Consider the following 21,138-nt stretch of genomic DNA (forward strand, 5'->3'; position numbering starts at 1 on the left):
CACTAAGGTTTTATAAAGCAACCTGACTGGAGTTGGACCCCATACGGATTTGTGTCACTACTACACTGAGAGGTCTCACAACCACACCATATAATAATACACTTTTCTCACAAGGAACGGATAAGCTGTGTTTGAATGTGATGTTTAAGGGACAGTGGTGAAATAGATGATGATTGAGAATTTTAATGTTTTATTTCGGTCTGACTGGACCAATATAACACATGAACTGTAATTAAGGGTAAATGGCCCTAAAAAGTGACCACAAGTGTCTCCCAAGTACTTAACTAGATGATGTTCTTCAGCCATGCCTGAAATTAAAGCAGTCTTCCAGACTGGAATTGTGCTGAAGTCAAGCCAAGCTTGGGTTTGGTGCCTAGTTTACATAAGAAAATGTGCCAGAAGTGACCCTAGAACTATCAAACATTGTTAGTGTTGAGCCCACATAGCAAGGTCATTGCAAAGATAATTCTTTAAGAATGGATAGAAGTTAATCATACATTTTTACAACAATTACCTGCATTAGTTCTGGTTACTCTAACACTGTGATCTGTTTGATCTTGAGCAATTTAGCTAAGTTGACAGACAACATACAAATTTGTCCCTAGAACTGAGGGTTTATTGATGTAGAATCCACTTTCCATACTATTAATTGTTCATATTAATACTTCAGTCTGATGATCTAAGTGGGACAGGTACACCCAGATGTAGGTCCTGTGCACACTGTGTCACTAGGACCAAGTTCTACCAGGCTGATGAGCCCATGACTAGGGCAAAAACAGTCCTGGGTTGCTTGTGTTATGGTTTAGAGGTGAGCTGGCTTGGTAGTTCGGGTTGAACTGTTCCAAATGGAGCAGGATCAGGAATAATTTACATATAGCTGGGTCCCAACTAAGTTGCATAGTATGCAAAATAATGATGGACTGAGATGCGGCCTCAAGTGCTTGAGACCAGTTCAAGTATTCCATCCATCACTTTTTTATACACTTCAATATGTCTGTAATTAAGGCAGTCTTCTAGGATAGAATTGTGCTGAAGGCAGTCCTTGGTTGAGTTTGTTGGCTGGTTTATATGAAATACTGGGAAACGTAACCCCACAACTATTGAACATTTTCAATGCTGACCTTAAAATTCCAAGATTAAAGCAAAGGTAATCCTTTAATAAAAAGGTAGAAATTAGTCATGCATTTTTGATAACAGGGTATGCATTAGTTCTGTTTACACCAATACTGCAAACTATTTGTTGGATAATTTAGCTAAAGTGACAGAAAACCCATACACCTTCCCATAGTTCTGTGGGCTTATTGAAACAATTCAAATAAGCTTTATTTCGGTAACTAGTACAATAAAAGCACAAGACATAAAAACACCACATTTCATATACATAAAAATAGATTATAAGAAAAATAAAATCCATACAATAATAAATATCTCTGGGGCCAAGTTCTAAGACATGAGATTTGCATACAGAGGACTCTAGCACCAAACTAAAATATTAAAAGTTATAAATCAGTGCAAAGCGTAATAGTTGTTTTCAGAAGTCAACGGCAAACACAGTACTAGAGAAAAAGCAGCAAGCACTTTCCCAGAAATCGATTAGACATTTCACAGTTTAGGCCACAGATTCAACATAATCAGTGCACAGCTCCTTTGGCCCAAATTTCGGCGGTAGAAACAAACACTGCAGTGGTAACCACTAACAGAGAGGCGGAACACAATGTACCGCCCACTGTATTACAACAGGCCTATCTGCCACCTTTTCCGGGGCGGTACCAACGCCATCAAAAGCACGGTAGAAACAAGACTTGGAACAGAAACCACTCACCTCTTGACACCCAATGAGGAACCAGAATGCCATGGAGCCCGAGTTAGAGGTCCTGCCCATGTTGGTTTACCTCCTCTTCTACCAGAAGCAGCAAAGACGCAGGCGACGACCACGGTGAGTACGGCACCTAGCACATAGGGAAGGAGGGGAGGAAAGAGAGAGTGACACACACACACACAACTCCCCCCACCCCCACCCACAACAACATACACTCAAATACATGCAGCAACATGACATTTATACCCAGTCACCTCCTGGAAGAATGCAAGGACAAAATGAAATTATAACGAGTGTAATCATCGAAAAATCAGATAGGCCAAGATAACTTAAAATCATCAGTGTATACAAATATGTACAACAACTACACACATCTGGATAGTGTTGCAATCATTGTCTGTGGACCAGTGGTCCCAAAATGCATGGGCGAAGCCCACACATGATAACTGACTCGAAACAGAGAGAACACTGCTGGGGCATCAGATTGAAAATAAACAGGCACCTCAGGGGGAGGGGGGCACCTCAGGCGGATGAACAGACAACGCCACTGCTCCACAAGCGGGCTCCATGCCCACTGATTGGTCCTGGGGAGTGCAAACCCACAGTCTCTCAAGTCTCTCAAATGGGTGGTTTGCCCACTGATTGGTCCTGGGGAGTGCAAAGCCACAAAGTCTCAAGTGGGTGACTTCTTCGACTGGTTCTAGAGGCGGCTTTGTGCCCAGTGTGCTTCATCCTGCCAAGGATAGTGATAGTGGATGCATTTCTCCACTGGTTCTGGAGGGGGCTTGGTGCCCAGAGTGCTTCATCCTGCCAAGGATTGGGGTAGTGGATGTCTTTCTCCATTGGTTCTGGAGGGGGCTTGGTGCCCAGAGTGCTTCATCCTGCCAAGGACTGGGATAGTGGATGCTTTTCTCCACTGGTTCTGGAGGGGGCTTGGTGCCCAGAGTGCTTCATCCTGCCAAGGACTGGAGTAGTGGATGCTTTTCTCCACTGGTTCTGGAGGGGGCTTGGTGCCTAGTGTGCTGCACATGCAGTGTGGCAGGTCCCATTCCCTCACCTGGGTGTGTGTGCCACGAGATTGCCTGGGAACAGTTAGCATGATACTCCATGGAGGCAGAGACACACTCCACCCTGCTGCAACTTTGCACGCCACCTTCTGGTACTAACAGTGCTGGGTGTTGTGTCTCATGTACTCTGTGCAGGGTCCAGGACATCTCCTGCAGCCTCGGACGGCTGTCCACTGGGAATGTTTGCCATGTCGGCTGTGGTGGCACTGTCTGAAAACATCGTGGGGCTTGTGGCGGTGGTTGCGGCAGTGTCTGTGGCGGAGATGCTGCCGGTGGTGAATGTGTCAGAACCTGTGGAGGGAGAGAGCAGGAAGTCTCCTGCAGCCTAGGACGGCTGCCCACTGGGAATGATGCTGGGGACTGTTGCTGAGGCAGCAGACGTGCAGGTGGCGGTGCAGGTGGCGGTGTCCACTGCCGTACAGGTTGCTGTTCTGGTTGCCAGAAGGGGTGACTAGTCCCTCAGACGGAGGGTCCGTGCCCTGTGCTGACTTCCCCTTAGCCTTGTGTCCCTTCCCCACCTTGGATGTCGCTGCTGCTCCCTTGGCACCAACCTTTTTTTGGCTTGGAGGAGGCCTTGCTGGGTGGTTGGTGCGGCTTTTCCCTACGGCATGTGGGCACCTTCTTCACCTTGGCAGGTGGCGGAATGGGCTGTTCCTTGGCCTCGCTAGGTGGCACATTGGCAGCCCTGATGGGTGCCGCCCACGATGTGACAGGACTTACTGAGACCACAGTGCTGGAGGATTTGGTGGCTGAGGTGTCGGGCTGGGACCTGGACATCCTGGCCCTAGGGGAAGGACGGAGGGGGAGGTGTAGGGAAGAGGTCAATGTTAGCCAGGAAAAGTTTTTTAGACACACTTGGACAGGAAGATGGAGGGGGTTTGGGAGTGGAGGAAGAGGTAGTGGTTGTAGGAGGTGTACGTCTGCTGAGTTTTGGTGAGGGTGTATGGGCTGGAGGCTGTTGTGAGGTGGATGGCTGTTTAGTGGCTGTGTGCCTGCATTTGTGTACTTTGGGAGGAGGGCTCAGACTCGTAGAGGACACAGGGGACGTGTGCATGGTAGTGGGGGTGGTGATTGCACGTGGGCAGTGTGTGGTGACGGGCTTGGTGGTGATGGAGGCAGTTGCTGAGGACGTAGTGCATGCAGGTGTGAGTGGAGATGAGACAGGGAGGGAGGAGGAGGACGTGGAAGAGGGGGACACAGTGGAGGCAGTGGATGTTGGTGTGTCTGCATGGAGATGGTGCTTGTGTGAGCGCCTGTGGGATGTGTGGTGCTTATGTTTTCCATGTCCACTCTTGTGTGTTGATGAGTGTGCATGCTGGTCTGATGGTGTGCTTGGGTTAGGCTGAGGTACAGGGGATTGGGTCTGGGTAGTGGAGGTTGGAGGGGGGAGGCTGGACACAGGGACAATGGCTGCCATCAGTGCTGAGGCCAGAGCCTGAAATGCTCTCTGTTGGGCTGCCACGCCAGAATGTATGCCCTCCAGGTATGCATTTGTTTGCTGCAAATGCTTGTCGACACCCTGGATGGCATTCAAAATGGTTTATTGCCCAACAGTGAGGTATCTCAGGAGGCCAATAGCCTCCTCACTGAGAGCAGCAGGACTGACTGCGGCAGGGCCTGAGGTGCTTGGGGCAAAGGAGATGCCCACCCTCCTGGGCGAACGGGCACAGGAAACTCAATGAGGGGCTGTTGGGAGGGCTGTGCTGGTTGGGGTGGGTGGGCACTGTACCTGTTGTTGCGGTGGGCACAGAGGTGCCCGCCATCGCAAGGGAGTTCCCATCAGAGGAGGAGTCACTGTCGCTGGTGTCTGCTCCTGTCCCCGTCGTGGAGCTCCCCTCGCCCTCCGTCCCACTGGTGCCTTCAGACTCCATAAATTCACCCTAATGGGCCATGTGTGTTGCAACACCCTCCTGCTCCGGTGCCAATGCTCCTCCGCCAGATGATGCTAATGCACACATGGACAGGGTGACAAAACAAAAAGGGGGGAAAGACAGAAGAGACATGTGGTCAATGGCAGCAACACCACTACCGTTGCCGGACACAACACACAGGAAGCAGCCCTATGCACTAGCGCATGCACTAACAGTGCAGGGGAAAAGCACATGCCCATGGGGGGCTTTGCCTAGATCTATTTGATGCACAGCTGGAACACACAGGAGCGTGACAAGGTGTAGAGGGAAACTACCACCTTTATGGTTATAGTGGTACTGAGCCTGCAAAACAATGGATGTACCTTGGCACGTCTGCCCTGGCCTAGGGGAACCCACAGCCCACTTCCCCCACCCAGACATCTCATAAAGTGCACAGAGCCAGCTGAATGAGACTGTACTCACCCCCTTGTGGCTGCTGTGATGCCCTCAAGCACCCATCCAACTCAGGATATGCCACCGCCAGGAGCCGGTACATCAGTGGGGTCATGGTGCGACGGGCACCCCTTCCACGTTGGGAGGCCATCCCCAGCTGGGCCTCCGCCGTCTTCTTGCTCCAGCGGCGCAGGCCCTCCCATCTTTTCCGGCAGTGGGTGCTCCGTCTATGGTAGATCCCTAGGGTCCGCACTTCCTTGGCGATGGCACGCCAAATACCCTTCTTCTGGTGGGTGCTGACCTAGAGGAATAGTGAAGTAAAAATGGATGTTACTCCCCCGTCCGGTTCTTCTCACTCACTGCCCCCAAACCTCCCACCCTGGCCCAGAAAAACATACACTCATCATCCTCACATGCTGGCCTGTGCCCCCCCGTCTCTTCCATCCACGACACTCCATACAATCATGAGCCATCCACCATGCACACAGTTTACTCACCTGTATTTCTGGAGGACCATTGGGTAGCGTGTACTGGGGGAGGACCCCATCCACCAGTTTGTCAAAATCCTCCACAGTGAATGCAGGGGCCCTTTCCCCAGACACTGTAGCCATTGTCGCTTCCAGACTCAGGTCACAGCAGCACTAGCAGTGTAGGTCCTCTCCTTTTGAAGGCCAGGTATCAAGTGACTGAAGAGGTAGAAAATGGTGGTCACGTCCGCAGCAGTGCGTACCGTCACCGCCGGCGTACATCGTCATTGGCTCCTGGAACCCATAGAGACCAATGATAACCAATGCTGAATTGCGCAGCAGTCTTCGATCGCCTACCGCAACGCTGCAGAACGCCAGCGCAGTTACCTCATTTTCCCTTGTCCCTCCTTACAGGTCAGACAGTCGCCATTTCAGGTGGCTACATGGCAGGCCAACTAACTGCGTCACAGCACTTTTGGCCAGGAATACGGACAGACAAAGGCACACAAAGATTAGATCTCAATTGTGCTAAACAGCCTTGTGAAACCTATGTGGTGTATGACCCTCTGCTCACTCTTCTTCTTCATAGGGCACGTCCGCTGGGGCAGGTGATGAGATGGCAGCATCCTCTGGTGTACAGACCCCTGGTGGACCTGTCGACAATGGAAGACAGACGCATCATTATCACCTACAGACTTGATCGTGCCACAATCAAGGAACTGTGTGCCCAGTTGGAGGCAGACCTGATGTCAGCTATCCGCCATCCCACAGGAATCCCTCCTCTAGTGCAGGTCCTGTCAGTGCTCCATTTCCTGGCAGTGGTTCCTTTCAAACAACAGTGGCCATGGCATCAGGGATGTCACGGCCAATGTTCTCTAATGTGTTGTCCAGAGTGTTATATGCCCTGCTGAAACACATGCACAGCTACATCGTGTTCCCTCAGGTGGAGGATTTGCCCACAGTGAAAGGTGACTCTATGCCCTGGGACATAGCCCCAACATTATTGGTGCCATTGATGGTACACATATGGCATTTGTCCCCGTCCCCCCGCAGGAATGAACAGGTGTACAGAAACCGGAAAAGCTACCATTCAATGAATGTGCAGATGGTGTGTTTGGCAGACCAGTACATCTCCCATGTGAATGCCAAGTATCCTGGCTCTGTGCATGACGCCTACATTTTGAGGAATGGCAGCATCCCTTATGTGATGGGCCAACTCCAGAGGCATTGTGTGGGTAATAGGTGAGCCAACACAGTTGACATAGGTGTCTGGGTATGGGAGAGTCCCTAGGGGTTGGAGGATGTCTAACAGTTGACCCTCGATATTTGCAGGTGACTCTGGATACCCCAACCTGTCATGGCTACTGACCCCAGTGAGAAATCCCAGGACAAGGGCAGAGGAACGCTACAATGAGGCACATGGGCGAACTAGGAGGATAATAGAGTGCACCTTCAGCGTCCTGAAGACCAGATTCCGGTGCCTCCATCTGACATGTGGCTCCCTATACTACTCACAGAAGAAGATGTGCCAGATTATCGGGGCATGCTGTATGTTGCACAACCTGGCTTTGCGACGCCAGGTGCCTTTTCTGTAGGAGGATGGGCCTGATGCTGGTCTTGTGGCAGCTGTGGAGCCTGTGGACAGTGAAGAAGAGGAGGCAGAAGAAGAAGATATAGACAATCTAAACAACATCATCACGCAATACTTCCAGTGAGACACAGATAAGAGCATGACACTGCTTCTAACATCTCATACTACTGTAGGACATAGCATAAATCTGCCTTTTTACCTCTATGTATGGACCCTGACATGTCACTTTTTGTTTCCATTACACAGATCTAGGTCCCATTTTGCGCCCTCTGCTATGTTTACTGCTGCCCAACAACTGTGTAACATTGGTATGTGAACATGAACATTGGCATTGCTATATTTCTGAGAGGTTGCAATTACACATTTGTGAAAGTACAGACTGACTCCAGATTGATTTGTGATTCAAGGGTGTTTATTTCTGTTCTAATAAGCGGAGGGGGGTGTACAATGGGCTGGGGTGATGGTGGAGGAATGTTCATGGTAGAGTTCAGTCTCTTGGTCTCACAGGTGCATTGTCCAAGGGGGCATAGGAAGTGGAGTGATGGCAGGTCAGAGTTGTCAGGGTGACAAAGTGGGACCAAAGGGTGACAATCAGGAGAGTCTTATTTCCTGGCGGGGGTCTTGGCAATGTTCTCTGTCTTGTTCCTGGAGCTCAGGGTCCATTTGCGGGGTGGTTCTCCTTCTGCGGGGTGGGGTGCTGGTGGTCTGTTGTTCCTGTGGCGGGGCCTCCTGTCCACTAGCGAAGGTGGAGGGCTGTTCATCGTTCAGGCTAGTGTCAGGAGGCCGTTTGTGTGCCACTGTGTCCCTCATTGTGTTGGCCAGCTCTGCCAGCACCCCTGCAATGGTGACCAGGGTGGTGTTGATGGACTTCAGGTCCTCCCTGATCCCCAGGTAGTGTTCCTCTTGCAGCCACTGGGTCTCCTGAAACTTGCCCAGTACCGTGCCCTTGGTCTTCTGGGAATGATGGTATGCTCCCATGATGTAGGAGAGTGCCTCGTGGAGAGTGGGTTCCTTGGGCCTGTCCTCCCCCTGTCGCAAAGCAGTCCTCCCAGCTTCCCTGTTATCCTGTGCCTCTGTCCCTTGAACCGTGTGCCCACTGCCACTGACCCCAGGTCCCTGATTGTCTTGGGTTGGTGGGTTTGCCTGGGGTCCCTATAGTGGTGGACACACTGCTGATTGACGTGTCCTGGGGACAGAGGGATTGGCCCGCTGGGTGGGTGCTGCGGTGGTGTCTCCTGAGGGGGGAGGCTCTGTGGTGGTTTATGACTGTGGCAGGGGAACCAACTGTCCAGAGGTCCCTGATAGGCCGGGCTGGTCATCTTGATCCAGGCATACAGAGCTGCTGTCGTCACTGTGGGCCTCTTCTGGGGGGGACTGGACATGTCTGGCACCTCCTGTCCTGTGACGTTGGGTATGGGTCCTGTTGGGGTGTAAATGCATAGTTATTGTATCTGTGTGTGCCATCTTGTGCATTGGGTGAGTTACCCTCTACTCCTGTGCTTGCATTGTTGTGTTTGCCATTGTGTGATTAGAGTTTTGGGGTCTGTGTGGGTATCTGTACTGGACATGCTTTGGTAATGGGTGTCCATGCTTTGGTGTTGCATGCAGGGCATGGTATTGGGTAGCTGAGTTGTGACAGTGGGGCATATTTGAGGTGTTGGAGTGATGGAGTGAGGGGGAGGGTGGGGATATGTGATTGCATGCAGGTGGGGTTGGGGGATATGGTAATTAAGATATGACATACCAGAGTCCAGTCCTCCTGCTACCCCTGCGATGCCCTCAGGATGCAGTATTGCCAAGACTTCCTCCTCCCATGTTGTTAGTTGTGGGGGAGGAGGTCCACCGCCAGTCCTCTGTACAGCAATCTGGTGTCTGGATACCACGGAACACACCTTCCCCCGTAGGTCGTTCCATCTCTTTCTAATGTCATCCCATGTTCTTGGATGTTGTCCCACTTCGTTGACCCTGTCGACGATTCTCCGCCATAGCTCCATCTTCCTAGCAATGGAGGTGTGCTGCACCTGTGATTCGAAAAGCTGTGGCTCTACCCAGATGATTTCCTCCATCATGACCCTGAGCTCCTCCTCTGGGGTGTCTTTGAGGTGCCATGATGTGGTGTGGGTGATGTGGTGTTTGTTGTGCTGTGTGAAATGTTGTGTTGGTGTGTGTTCTTTGAGGTGCGTGGATGTTGTAAGGGTTTGTGGGTAATGTGGGTGTGTGTTTTATAGTGGTGTGGGTGTGGCGTGTGTATGTGTATCAGGTGTGTGTATTTCGATTTGTCCAATGTGGTTGTGTTTTGTAAATGTGTGTGTATTTTGAGCGTGGTGGTGTGTACCGCCAATGGATTACCACAGTTGAAAGACTGCCACGTTGATTCGTGGGTCGTGATAGTGTGGGCGTATTCTTGTTGGTGTGACGGTGTGGGATTTCCTATCGCCAGTTTATCACTGACCTTTGGTGTGGCAGACTTGTGTGGGTGTCTGTATTGTGGCGGATTACGAGATGTGGGTCATAATACCTGTAGCAGATTCCCGCCGTGGACATGGTATGTTGGCGGCCTTCACCACCAGGGTTGTAATGAGGACCTAAGTCCGAACGTAGGAAGTTGACTAGGGCCTTCCAGCCAGCGTATCCAAGGAGGGCTCCAAGGACGTTGGATCAAGATTCAGGTTTGCCCCAGTCAAAGGATTTTCACCTTGAAAAAACGACTTAGTCTGAAGGTAAAAATCTTCACTGAGGGCTCCCGCGACGCACATCCGAGGAAGAGTTCCAGGAGGTCGGACTGGACTGGCAGGTTCATCCCGCTGAAGAAAATCTCCAGAAAAACGACTAAGTCCTAAGGTAAACTTTTGACGGGGCCTCCCGTGGGCTGTAGCAGAGCCAGGCTCCATCGCGGTTGGCCTTAAACTTTGACTTTGTCCAGGTCGAGGTGCGACCAGATGACCAGATTGGCTCTTTTTGTTTCTATGCGCTAGAAAACAATAATTCTTTAAAAAATCATATCTATGGTTCCCCTTATCTGATTTTATTTGTTTTGGTGTCATTTTAAATCTAAAAATATTTCCTATTTTATAAATTGATTTTTGATTTTTAAACTGTTTCCTGTGTTTTATTTAATTACTGTTTTGTGATATTTGAATGTTTTACGCTTTGTCTCTTAAGTTAAGCCTTGTTGCTCGTTGCCAAGCTACCAAGGTTTGAGCTAAATTTAATTTACTGAGACCTGACTGGCCCTAGGTAGAGGTTAGTGGCCTACTGCTAAGTGTAGGGACTTACCTGCCCTTACCAATAGCCCATTTTTCAACACATAGCATCAACATATTATGGTACTCTGGCAGTGTGGGCAATGAGAGTCAGCCTTGCTAAACAGGAGTGAAATTTATGGAAACAAAAGCTTTTACTTCAAGCATCAATTCCAATGATGTTAACACGTCCTGAGTTGTGTATTGTTCCTTGTACAGATTAGGAAGTTCATGTTTTGCTTCAACTTCTTCAACAGGGTAGGAATCGGAAACAAAAATAAATCTTTGTTTGCATACATGCCAGATGATCATGGTATATTTCCACTTTCGATCTTGTTTCAAGAATATTGCGATAAGAGATTATCATCTTCACGTTGGTACATCAATTTTTTTAACAATAGTAAACTTTTTTCATAAAGAGCATAAAGTGAAGCGTGAAGATATTGTTGTCCTATTTGACGCACAAGATGGCTCATTGCAAAGGTACATGACATTTGCAAGCTGTATTTTCAAAATGTTAATTTGAAAGTGTGGAAACACAACACTGTGGACTATCTCTGATGTAGTAATTACAGCTATTAGCTGATTTATTTGACATTTGGTACAATGTACACATCTTATTCACACACAGTCATTTAGCGAACTCTCTAGCATTCAACAGTCGTGAGAATAGAAGCAGCAGCATGTGAGGATACTTACCACAAGAATTTAGACTTTCTCAGACGAAAGGACATCCCCTGTTGGTGATTAGCTCATGCTTTTAGTCTAGCTCATTGGCTATTACAAAAGGGACATCACATCACTGATTGCTGTTATGCACATGTGTCATTCCAGGTATCAAAGCGTTAAGTAAATCACCTGGTCCTGTATGCTTGGGGCTACTCAACTATTGTGTGATTATTCACAAATAATGTGTCTGTTGGAAAACCACGTAATCTCCCTGTTGGCTTATTTTCATCATATTTTGTTTTGTTCAATGTTAATGTCTGTGTGTCTGAAATTCAGCATTTACCCTATTGTTTCACTAAACACCCACCTTGAAGCTCTACTGGGAACTAGTCTTAGTAGTGTATGCAAGTCTCCTCCAAAGTTGTAATAACCCCCTATGCCTTTTTGACAAATATTAGTGACATAATATTTTGTAATAGGCCCTATTTATGGTGTGAACCTAAATGATCAGTAGAGTTTAAATCATATCAACTTGAGTACTATGTTACTGCCAATTTGGGAGTCAAAATGCTTCACCGTTCCAGAATTGTTCCTACATTATAATCACACATTTAGCAATATGGTCCAAACGCTATGCAAAATAATATCATGCCATTTTTAGGATTAGAAAGTTTGATTGGTATGTCAGACATTCACCAGCGCTATTTCATTCATCCATTTCTTGCCATCAGGCAAGAAGCTGGCATCCATCTCCCATCCCTCTGTTGAGTTTGGTCTTTCATGACACACAAAACTAAATTGAATTCTCCCATATTACCAAGATGTCTGTTGCAATATTTTGAACTGCTGAATTTAGGAGTCTTTTCTATTCTAAATTTGGACACAAATGAAAGTTAGAGTAAGTACCATGTTTTGGTACTTCTTATTAGCCCTCCTTCCTCCATTTGATGACATTTTCCTTCCATCCTAAATTTGAAGTGCTCCTTAGTTGCCATCCCTGCCATCTTGCATGTGACCAACAAAAACTATTGCTATGGAAAATATCTTGATCTCAGATCTCAGAATGTAACCTTTTGTAAGCTAGGGAGTGTCTTACAGAAAGCCTGCAGCAGCAGCAGTTGCAGTTACTCAGACTTTCATTAAAAAGAGGGAAGTAATGTGACATCTGCCTAAAAACCAAGATTTCGCATCTGACATCGGCCACCTTTCCTGCCTCAATGAGAGTGCAGGGCTATACTGAGTTGTTGTTCGACCTGGCCCTTTTTACAGGGTCATTCCCAAACTTTTTGCCTCCTCCTACTATTTTTTCTGACCTCTTTCTGTTGGCTCTAGTACTTTGAGCCCTTTATCACTGCTGATCAGTGCTAAAGTGCATGTGCCCTCCCTTCTAAAGTTGGTATGACTGGCTTACACCTAATTGGCACATTTAATTTACCTTTAAGTCCCTTGTACAGTGGTATTCATATACCCAGGGCCTATAAAATAAATGCTACTAGTGGGCCTGCAGCTTGCGCCACCCACAGAAGTAGCCTTTCAAACCTGTCTCAGGCCTGCTAGCGCAGGGTCTGCGTGTGCAGTTTACTGCCACCGGGACCTGGCATCTAAATTTACTTGCCAGGCCTGGAACTCCCCTTTTACTACATGTAAGTGACCCCTAAGGTAGGCCCTAGCTAGCTTTTTGGGCAGGGTGCTATGTATGTAAAGGGCAGGACATGTGCCTGGTTGTGTGTCCTCTCCTGGTAGTGACAAACAGCATATTTAGTTTGTCAGTGCTCTGAGTGCTGCCTTTCTCATAGGACTGCATTGGAAATGCCCTACCTTATGTCTAGGAGGCATTGTCTGATCTATGAGGGGTGGCGTAGGCATGTTTGGTATGGTTGTAATGGTATTGAGAAATGCTGCTTACTGGTGTAGTTGGATTTTTTATTACCATTATAGAAATGCAACTTTTAGAATGTGGGCACTTCTGTGTGCTTATGACTCCGGTGTTTTGCAGCTTGACTCCAATCCACGTCTGGGGCAGAGTGACAGTTGGGCTTTGTGCATACTTTTTAGACAGCCTGTACACAGGGAGGGTGGAAGTGTCACAGAGGTGCATCTACCAATTGAATGGTCTTCCTGGGCTTAGAGAAGGAGAGTCAGGCACACCTGCATTTGTAAAGGCTGTGCCCTGGCCTCTCACAAGGGTCTTATTTACCCCCACTGATGTCTGGAGCCTGTGATGGAGAAGAGAAGGAACATTCCTAGAACCAGTTAGGACTGGTTGGAACCTCTTCTCCCACCTTTTGTAAAAGTTGTGCAAAACTGAGTATAAGTACAGAAGGACACACTAATGGATTACTGAACTAGACACAGGATGCAGCTGGAGGGACTCACCAGGAACCACCTTTGGACTGCTGCTGTTGTGCTGATCTGTGATCTGCTGAGTCACTATGAGAAACCTCCACTGTCTGCAACCATTGGCACTGGCCTGTTTGCCTGGGCGCCACAGCCCTGTGCCCCATTTTGCTGTCTCCAGGGGCTAGGTAGTGTGCCCTGTTGCTCCCTTGCTGCTCTTCTTGCCGCTCAGCGCTGGAGAGCGCTGCATTCAACTGATTACCATAGCACATGGAGAGCGCTTTGCCATTTATTTCCATAGCGCAAGGAGAGTGCTTGAATCTGTGTACCTTGGTGGTGCGTGACAAGCACTTTATTGGGCCTAGTTGCCATCCCCCTCGACGCAGGGGAATCCGTGTTCCCTGGTGTGCGTTCTTCGACGTGGCCCCGGCGGGTCTAGAGGAGCCAGTGTGAATGGACCAGGCTTTGATTGGTACCCCTGTGGCTCAGGAGCGGTGCGAGAACTGAACCTGGGACACCAGCAGGCACCTGCTTGGGTGTGCCGAACTCTGCCGTGGCCCTGGGCAGCCTATGGAGTGAATCGCTGTGGAGGGGGAGCTGCCCCACTGCTGGTATGAAGGTGGCAGCCCCCAGGAACCCGTGAATATTAAGGTGGCTCTGGGGCGGGAGGGAAGCCTCATCAGAGGTTCCTGTTCCCGCCGGGCCTCTTTCCTACTTGGTGGCTTGCGGGTGGGAGGTCTCCATTCCTGCCAGGTCCCCTTCCTACTTTGTGGCTCGCGGGTGGGAGGGAAGCCTCATTGAAGGTCCCCATTCCTGCCGAGCCCCTGCTTTTCGGTTGTTAACAGGCCGGAGTGGCGACCCTCGATGAAGGCCCTCAGTCCTGACAGTGCAGTACGATGATCAGAGTGGGCAGGAGCCAACCGATTCCCCCCACTGTACGATTGCAACATGGTGCGAGAGGCATTTTCCCTTGGTGTCTGACATATATTTCTGGAAAATCTGCATTCCTGATGTTGTCTTGGTAGTGGTGGTTATGTGAACATGATGACGTGCGTTTTGGCATTATGACATGTGATGACAACCTGAATACTGCTTGTGGTGCATAATATTCAGCGACCTATGTGTTTCATATGACAACTGCTGGCTTTTGAAGAGTACTAGTAACTTGTGTAATATTCTGACAACTGCTAGTGTAGCAGGGTATTTCTGACATGTTGGGTTTGGTTTAATGATGTTTTGTGCAATCCAGTTTATTTTTATATAAATTGGTGTTGTGTTTCCTTTGTGGTGTATTTATAGCGTCACGTGTGTTGTGTGCGTTGTGAAGTCGCTTTACACATTGTCTCTGGGATAAGCCTGACTGCTCATGCCAAGCTACCAAGGGGGTAAAGCAGGGGTTATCTTGGGTATGTAACTCCCTCGCCCTGACTAGAATGGGTGGGTTCTGTCTGGCTTAGGTGCATACGCTAGCCAACCAGATCCCCATTTCTAACAGTTGTTACCAGTGAAACGTCTATCAGCTAAGTCATCAAGATTCTCGTTGCAGAGATTTCATTGCCAGTGGAAATGGTGTCTCTCTTTCCACTAGTGCCCATTCCATTCTGGACAGCCATGTATATGATGTCAGTAACAGAAAAAATGTCTTCCAATGTCCCTATGTGGAGGGAGATAATCATATGGGGGACAATAGTTATGTTATTCTTGCTGGTCTGGTGCCAGCAACAATTTAGGAGAAGACAGGTCTGCCAAAACTTGGCGATCCCCCAGCTACCGGTGGAGGCACTGTCTCTACAATAATCATGGCTTGGCAGATGGGACTTAAAATTTCATGTGAGGCTTTCAATCTCTTAGCTTATCAACAGAGGATCTGCACATAAAAATGTGTAAATCCAACCATAGTTTACCCCTTCTCTCTAGTCCGGAGATCACAGCTGTTGATGCCTCTTAATGTGGATTTTAGCCCATCAGGAGAGGCTGCTAGGTCTACTCACAACTGCAGCTCTTCTACCCCTCATACACATTTGGTGTTTGTGAATACTTCGCTGGCTGCTCAAAAAGGATACTTTATTCAGAGAGGTCGAGCTACATGGTTTCTTTTACGAACCAGTGCACACTGTTCTTCACAAGCAGGCTCATGCCCCATACTGGGCACCACAGCCGGAATCCACGTGATCTAAGTCGCTCTTCGCTAGTGACTTTCATTCTGCTCTCTCATATTTGGGATGGGAATGGCCAGGTCAGTCAAGCGCATCTTTGAAGCTTCGTGCAGTAGCTCACTTTTGACTATACTCTTTGGGTACTGGCCCCAACAATTCTAAGGGCCTTAGACTTATTTTAGTCAGTGTGCACTTGAGCAAGGAAGTTTCTGCATGCTCCGCCATCTGCAGTGTTAGGTGCCTCGTAAGTTCACTGGCTTGGAGCGCCACAAACTGAGCTCTGTTTATTATTGTAACACTCCCGTTCCTCTCCTTTGCCTTTATTTGAGGGGGTCCCACGGTGACACCCTCCTCCACCCTCTTCAGGGAATCCCTATTACTTCAGGTGAAGATAGCCTCTTCTGCCCTCCGTGAGGTCGAGATGAGGGGCTCTACTCTGCTATTTTGCAGGGTGGATGAGGCTTTCTGTGAGGTTCATTTGCAGCATCTAAACTGCATCCCTCACCTGGTGAAACCTTGCTGCCTCTTTCGCCATCTCAGAATTGCCACCCAGAGTCTCGTAGCTTGGTTTCTAAGCAGCTCTTGCTTTGCCGTGGAGCAGTAGTGGCTGCTGCCTTGCTTCATTCACCAGCTATTCCAGGCTGCGTTCCCCTCACCTCTAGCTTTTATGGATTGGTCAGGGACACTGGTATCAACTCTTCCCATAATTCACTAGTCCCCTTCTAGGACCCTTCATTGCTTTGGGGGAAGTTCTCTAGCACCGGCACCTCTCCTCTTGGTCTCAGCCTATGTTGGTACGGCACAATGACAGCCGGATAGGGAGATGTCCCTAAACGTGCCTCTCTCATTACAATGCTGTAGGTCTTTACTTTTTCTCAATATCTTTGATGTAAAGTAAAGAGTGAAACAAGATCCTTCCTTCCTAATAATGTGGCTGAAGGCAACAAACACATTGTGAACGAGTACAAAGTGCAAGTCAACTACTGTCGCTCGCATTATTTTCAAGTAGTTCTCACTAAACTATAAAGCAAAGCCTTAGATAAATAACCTTCGAGATAATTGGACTCTTCAAGGAAATCATCAAGCAATTGTCCTTAAACGACTACCTGAAAGAGGCATACAACACAGACACACAACTCACTCACACCACGAGCCAACGAGAACAAAAGAAAACAATGGGTTTGCGATGCAATTAACTACAAACCATTTAAATGTAGACAGAATGAAGATGTACATGGTTGAAAAAAAAGCCAACAACTTAAAATAGGGACATACATGCACTTAATCACCGTGCTGTTTTTTGGCTACCACTTGATGACGCAGAACATCAGAAAAAAAGGAGAAGCATTTAGTCTCTGAAAATTGAGGTCAGGTCATTGAATCCTTACTGACCATTCGGTACTACTATTATGTGAAAAAAAACTTCTCCAAGCAGGCCTACACAAACTAACAATAAATGTATAATTTATCATCCAACAACCTTCAGCTACAAGCTTTTTTTGGACTGTGCAGGTTCTGTGCAGAGCATCTTCCATTTCTTAGATAAAACAGTTCTTAATCTGTCAAAATTGAAGAGTATAGCTTATTCTCTTGCTTTTGTTCCTACCTGTTTGGGTGTTCTTGAAACTTAGAAGTCTTTGATTCAGACACTAGTGGGTGGTTGGTTACCAGGCACAGGCTCACCCGGGATCCTGCACGAGAAACTTGGAGACACTAAACAAGTGCTTAAAAACCGTCTAAAGACGGATGCTCAGAAGCTGGTTGTATCTTAATGACAAACGTGTAAATTCCTAAAAGCAATCGCAAAAAGTCAAATGGCCTCCAAAAAATATATATTTTGGCTCACACTTCGACTCTCTCCCAACCCCCTGTGATAGATACAATCAAGGATCTTTGGTGTTGTACACGATTCCCATTTTACAAAAACACGTTATCAAAGATGTCTCTGTCCCAACCTCAGTCTATTGACCTAAACCCCACAATATCACGTCATTTTTTTCGATCAGTCTGGACCTTGGTGTACATACATATTATGAGTGTGTGCCAGTAAGATGTAGGCATTAGACACTTGCACGTACTACATACTGATATGAATCTACCACCATGCTGTGAATCCTGATAAGACTTCCAGTCGTATAAAGCGCTATATAAGAGGCTAAGAATAAATGAATGAACAAATTAATTTATAGTAGAAGTTGGTGCACATGGATTTACTTTGCCAATACTCACAAAGATAACAAAGGTAGAATGGAAGCAGTGGAAAGCAAAAGATACCCAGCAGAATCTTCTCCCAAAGTTTAAGGCGGTGATGTAATGCCATTGGGCCCTTTTACAGTTACCTGTAATAAATACAATTGAATTAGACCGGTTGTTTCTTTAAATTCATCCTCCATATTAGCTTAGCTTCCATGCTCATCCAGCCCATCAGAATCTTCATAAACCAATATACCACAGGGCTAGAGGGGTGTTTAGCCTTAAAGAACTTTCAATCTCTATTTTTTTTCGGGAAGGCATTAATGTCTAAGAAGCTTAAGTCCAAATGCTCATTCATCGTTTGATAGCTCTCAGAGATCATAAGCCTAGGAGATGAAAGAAGAAATCAATTGTAATGCCCATTCAGTTCGTGATTTCTCATCTGATGGATTGTCTCTCTATATTGAATGTGAGTTTATGTGGCTTCAATCACTTCACCTAACGGGAACAGGAATTAGCCCAAAAGGGTTAGAATTCATGGTTGATACCATTTGTTCGCCAGCCCATTTATGAGAGGCTCACCATCTTGAATTCATGGCCCAATGCCATACATGGATAGCATAATTCGTGAAGGTAGCACCTTTGAAGGTATGCAAGAGAAGTTGTCACACCAAACATTTAATATTTGGCCTCTTTTTGAGGCACCTTACTCTTGTTTGTTTTGCCTATTTATTACCTATTCTCTTGCAGAAGAGATAACCATTGCATGTGTGAAGGAAGCTCCTCACCAAGGGCACTGTGCATGAGGACACACCAGTGGTAACAATGTGTCATAAAAATGACAATATATGCCCCTTGAGTTCGAGGCTTCTATGCTCAATTATCGTCTCCAGGTTAGGAGTGAAGTGAAGGTTCATTCACTTTGTGTTCCCATCCAGGGCATTGTCTGTGCTCTACAACATAAATAAGTAAATTCAAGGGCTTACATTTCCTATTTTGCAAATAGTATGGCCTGGATGTCAGGTTTCATAAAACCTCACTTTGTTCAGGGGTGAAGAGAAAAGCAACTGGCTTTCTTACTAATGTAATAAGGTGTAGGTACATGTACATCGCACTAGTAGAATATAGGGGCATAGAGTTGAGTGGATTGTTGTAGAGTTGTGCGTCATCGAGTAGAGTGCCATGTAGAGTATAGTATAATAGAACAGAGTAGACCAGTGTGGAGCAGGGTGGAATCAAGTGGTGTAAAGTGGAGTTGAGGAGCATAGAGCGGGGGGGCATAGAGTGTCATAGGGTGGAGTTGTGTACACTGGAGTAGTCAAGTAGACTGTCTAAGAGTGGAGTGGCACAGAGTGGTGCAGAGTGCTGTAGAGTGGAATTTCATAGTGTGGAATGCCATAGAGTGGAATGTCATAGAGTAGAGTGGGGTGACAGAGTGGAGTAAAGTGTTATAGAGAGAAGTGTCATAAAATGGAGATTCATTGCCTGGTGTAGAGTGGCATAGAGCATTGTAGATTGGAGCTCCCTAGAGTGGAGGGGTGTAGAATGGTTGAGCGTAGTGTGAAGGGACATAGAGTGGAGTGTCGTAGAGTGGAGTGTCATAGTGGAGTGTCATAGTAGAGTGTCATAGTAGAGTGTCATAGTAGAGTGTCATAGTAGAGTGTTATAGTAGAGTGTCATAGTAGAGTGTCATAGTAGAGTGTCATAGTAGAGTGTCATAGAGGGGAATGACATAGAGAGGAACGGCATAGAGGTGTAATGGTACAGAAGGGAATGGCATAGACGGGGTAGAGTGGTGTAGAGAAGAGTAGAGTGGTATAGAGTGGAGTAGAGTGGCACACTGTTAGGATGGAGTGCATGGAGTTATGTATAGTGTTGTGATGTAGAGTAGAGTAAAGGAGTAGAGTGTCATAGAGTGGAGTGGTGTACAGTGTAGCAGAGTGGAGTGGTGTGGAGTGTTGTACAGTGGAGTAAAGTAGAGTGGCATAGCTTGGAGTGGCAAAGAGTGGAGTGGCATAGAGTGTAATGCACTAGAGGGGCTAGAGACAAGTAGAGTGGTGTAGGGAGGCATTGTCGAGTGGAGGGGCGTGGAGAGGAGGGGAGTCGAAGAGCATGGAGTGGGGGCATAGAGTGGAAGGGTATGCAGGGGAGGGGCACAGAGGGGAGGGGCATAGAGGGGAGTTTAGTGGTGCAGAGAGGAGTAAAGTTGTGCAGAGTGTCTGAGTGGAGTGGCATAGAGTTATGTACAGTGCAGTGGCAGAGTGGAGTAGAGTGTCATGGAGTGGAGTCGAGTAGTGTGTCGTAGATTCATAGGGTACAGTGGTGTGGAGTGTTATATAGTGGAGTAGAGTGAAGTGGCATTTAGTGGAGTGCACAGAGTGGAGTGGTGTGGAGTGGCGTAGAGTAGAATGGAGTGACATAGAGTGACATCATAGAGTGTAGTGACCTATAATTGAGGGGAGTGGAGGGTTGTAAAGTAGAGGGGCCAAGAGTGGAGGAGCACAGAATGGAGGGAAATAGAATGGAGGAACATCGATTGGAGGGCCACAGAGTGGAGGGGCACATAGTGGAATGGCACAGAGTGAAGTAGAGTGGACTAGAGTGGTGTAGAGTGGTGTAGAGTGGAGCTGAGTGTTGAAGAGTAGAGTGGCATAGAGTGCCTTAGAGTGGAGTGGCAGAGTGTCTTCGAGTGGAGAGGCATAGAGTTTTTTAGAATGGGCCTCCTCCACATATCAAAAGCATTTTTGCCCCAGGGGGTGGTGGTCCCTGGGTCGTTTGGGGGTGAGTGACCCCCCCCATCATAATTAATTGTAGCCTAGGGCAGATGGTTGTCCCTGGGGCTGTGGAGGAGGCCATTGGGCCTCCCCTACATGATAAAAGCATTTTTGCCCCCAGGGGGTGGTGGTCCCTAGGGAGTAGGGGGCTATGCGCCTCACTCATATTTGAATATTCGTCCTGGGGAAGTGGTGATCTCCGAGGCAGTGAGGGAGTCAGGAGGCCCACCCTTATAAAAAGAAAAGAGTGCCCCCGGGACCTGGCCCACCTGAGGGCTTTTTTAAAACAATCACGGGAACCCACACTTTTGTTTTTCTTTTTTACAGTGGATTTGTGACCCTGTCGTGATTCGGCAGTAAAATGTTTTTAAAAAATGCTTTTTAGCCCTGGAGGGCCCCTTTGGGACCCCAGGTCCAGAGCTAAGGGGTCAAGCTGTTCATACCCAGACTCCTTTTGTATATATATTTTTTTTCTTCTGAAACTCTGCTCAAACCGAGTCCCACGATGGCTGCCAACACG

The 21,138-nt window shown here is 47.7% G+C and overlaps 1 protein-coding gene across 4 annotated transcripts in view; it reads right to left on the reverse strand.

The window, feature by feature from the left end:
* LOC138265661 (kyphoscoliosis peptidase-like) overlaps window positions 1-21,138 on the reverse strand; it is a 395,468-nt gene that overhangs the window by 316,721 nt on the left and 57,609 nt on the right. For all 4 annotated transcript variants that reach the window (XM_069213571.1, XM_069213570.1, XM_069213568.1 and 1 more), the window contains exon 2: window positions 17,881-17,990. In XM_069213571.1, the coding sequence (XP_069069672.1) occupies window positions 17,881-17,971 (91 nt within the window). In that variant the 5' untranslated portion in view covers window positions 17,972-17,990. The remainder of the gene's footprint in view (window positions 1-17,880; window positions 17,991-21,138) is intronic.

This window comes from Pleurodeles waltl, chromosome 11 (genome assembly GCF_031143425.1).
Source record: "Pleurodeles waltl isolate 20211129_DDA chromosome 11, aPleWal1.hap1.20221129, whole genome shotgun sequence".
Taxonomy (NCBI): domain Eukaryota; kingdom Metazoa; phylum Chordata; class Amphibia; order Caudata; family Salamandridae; genus Pleurodeles; species Pleurodeles waltl.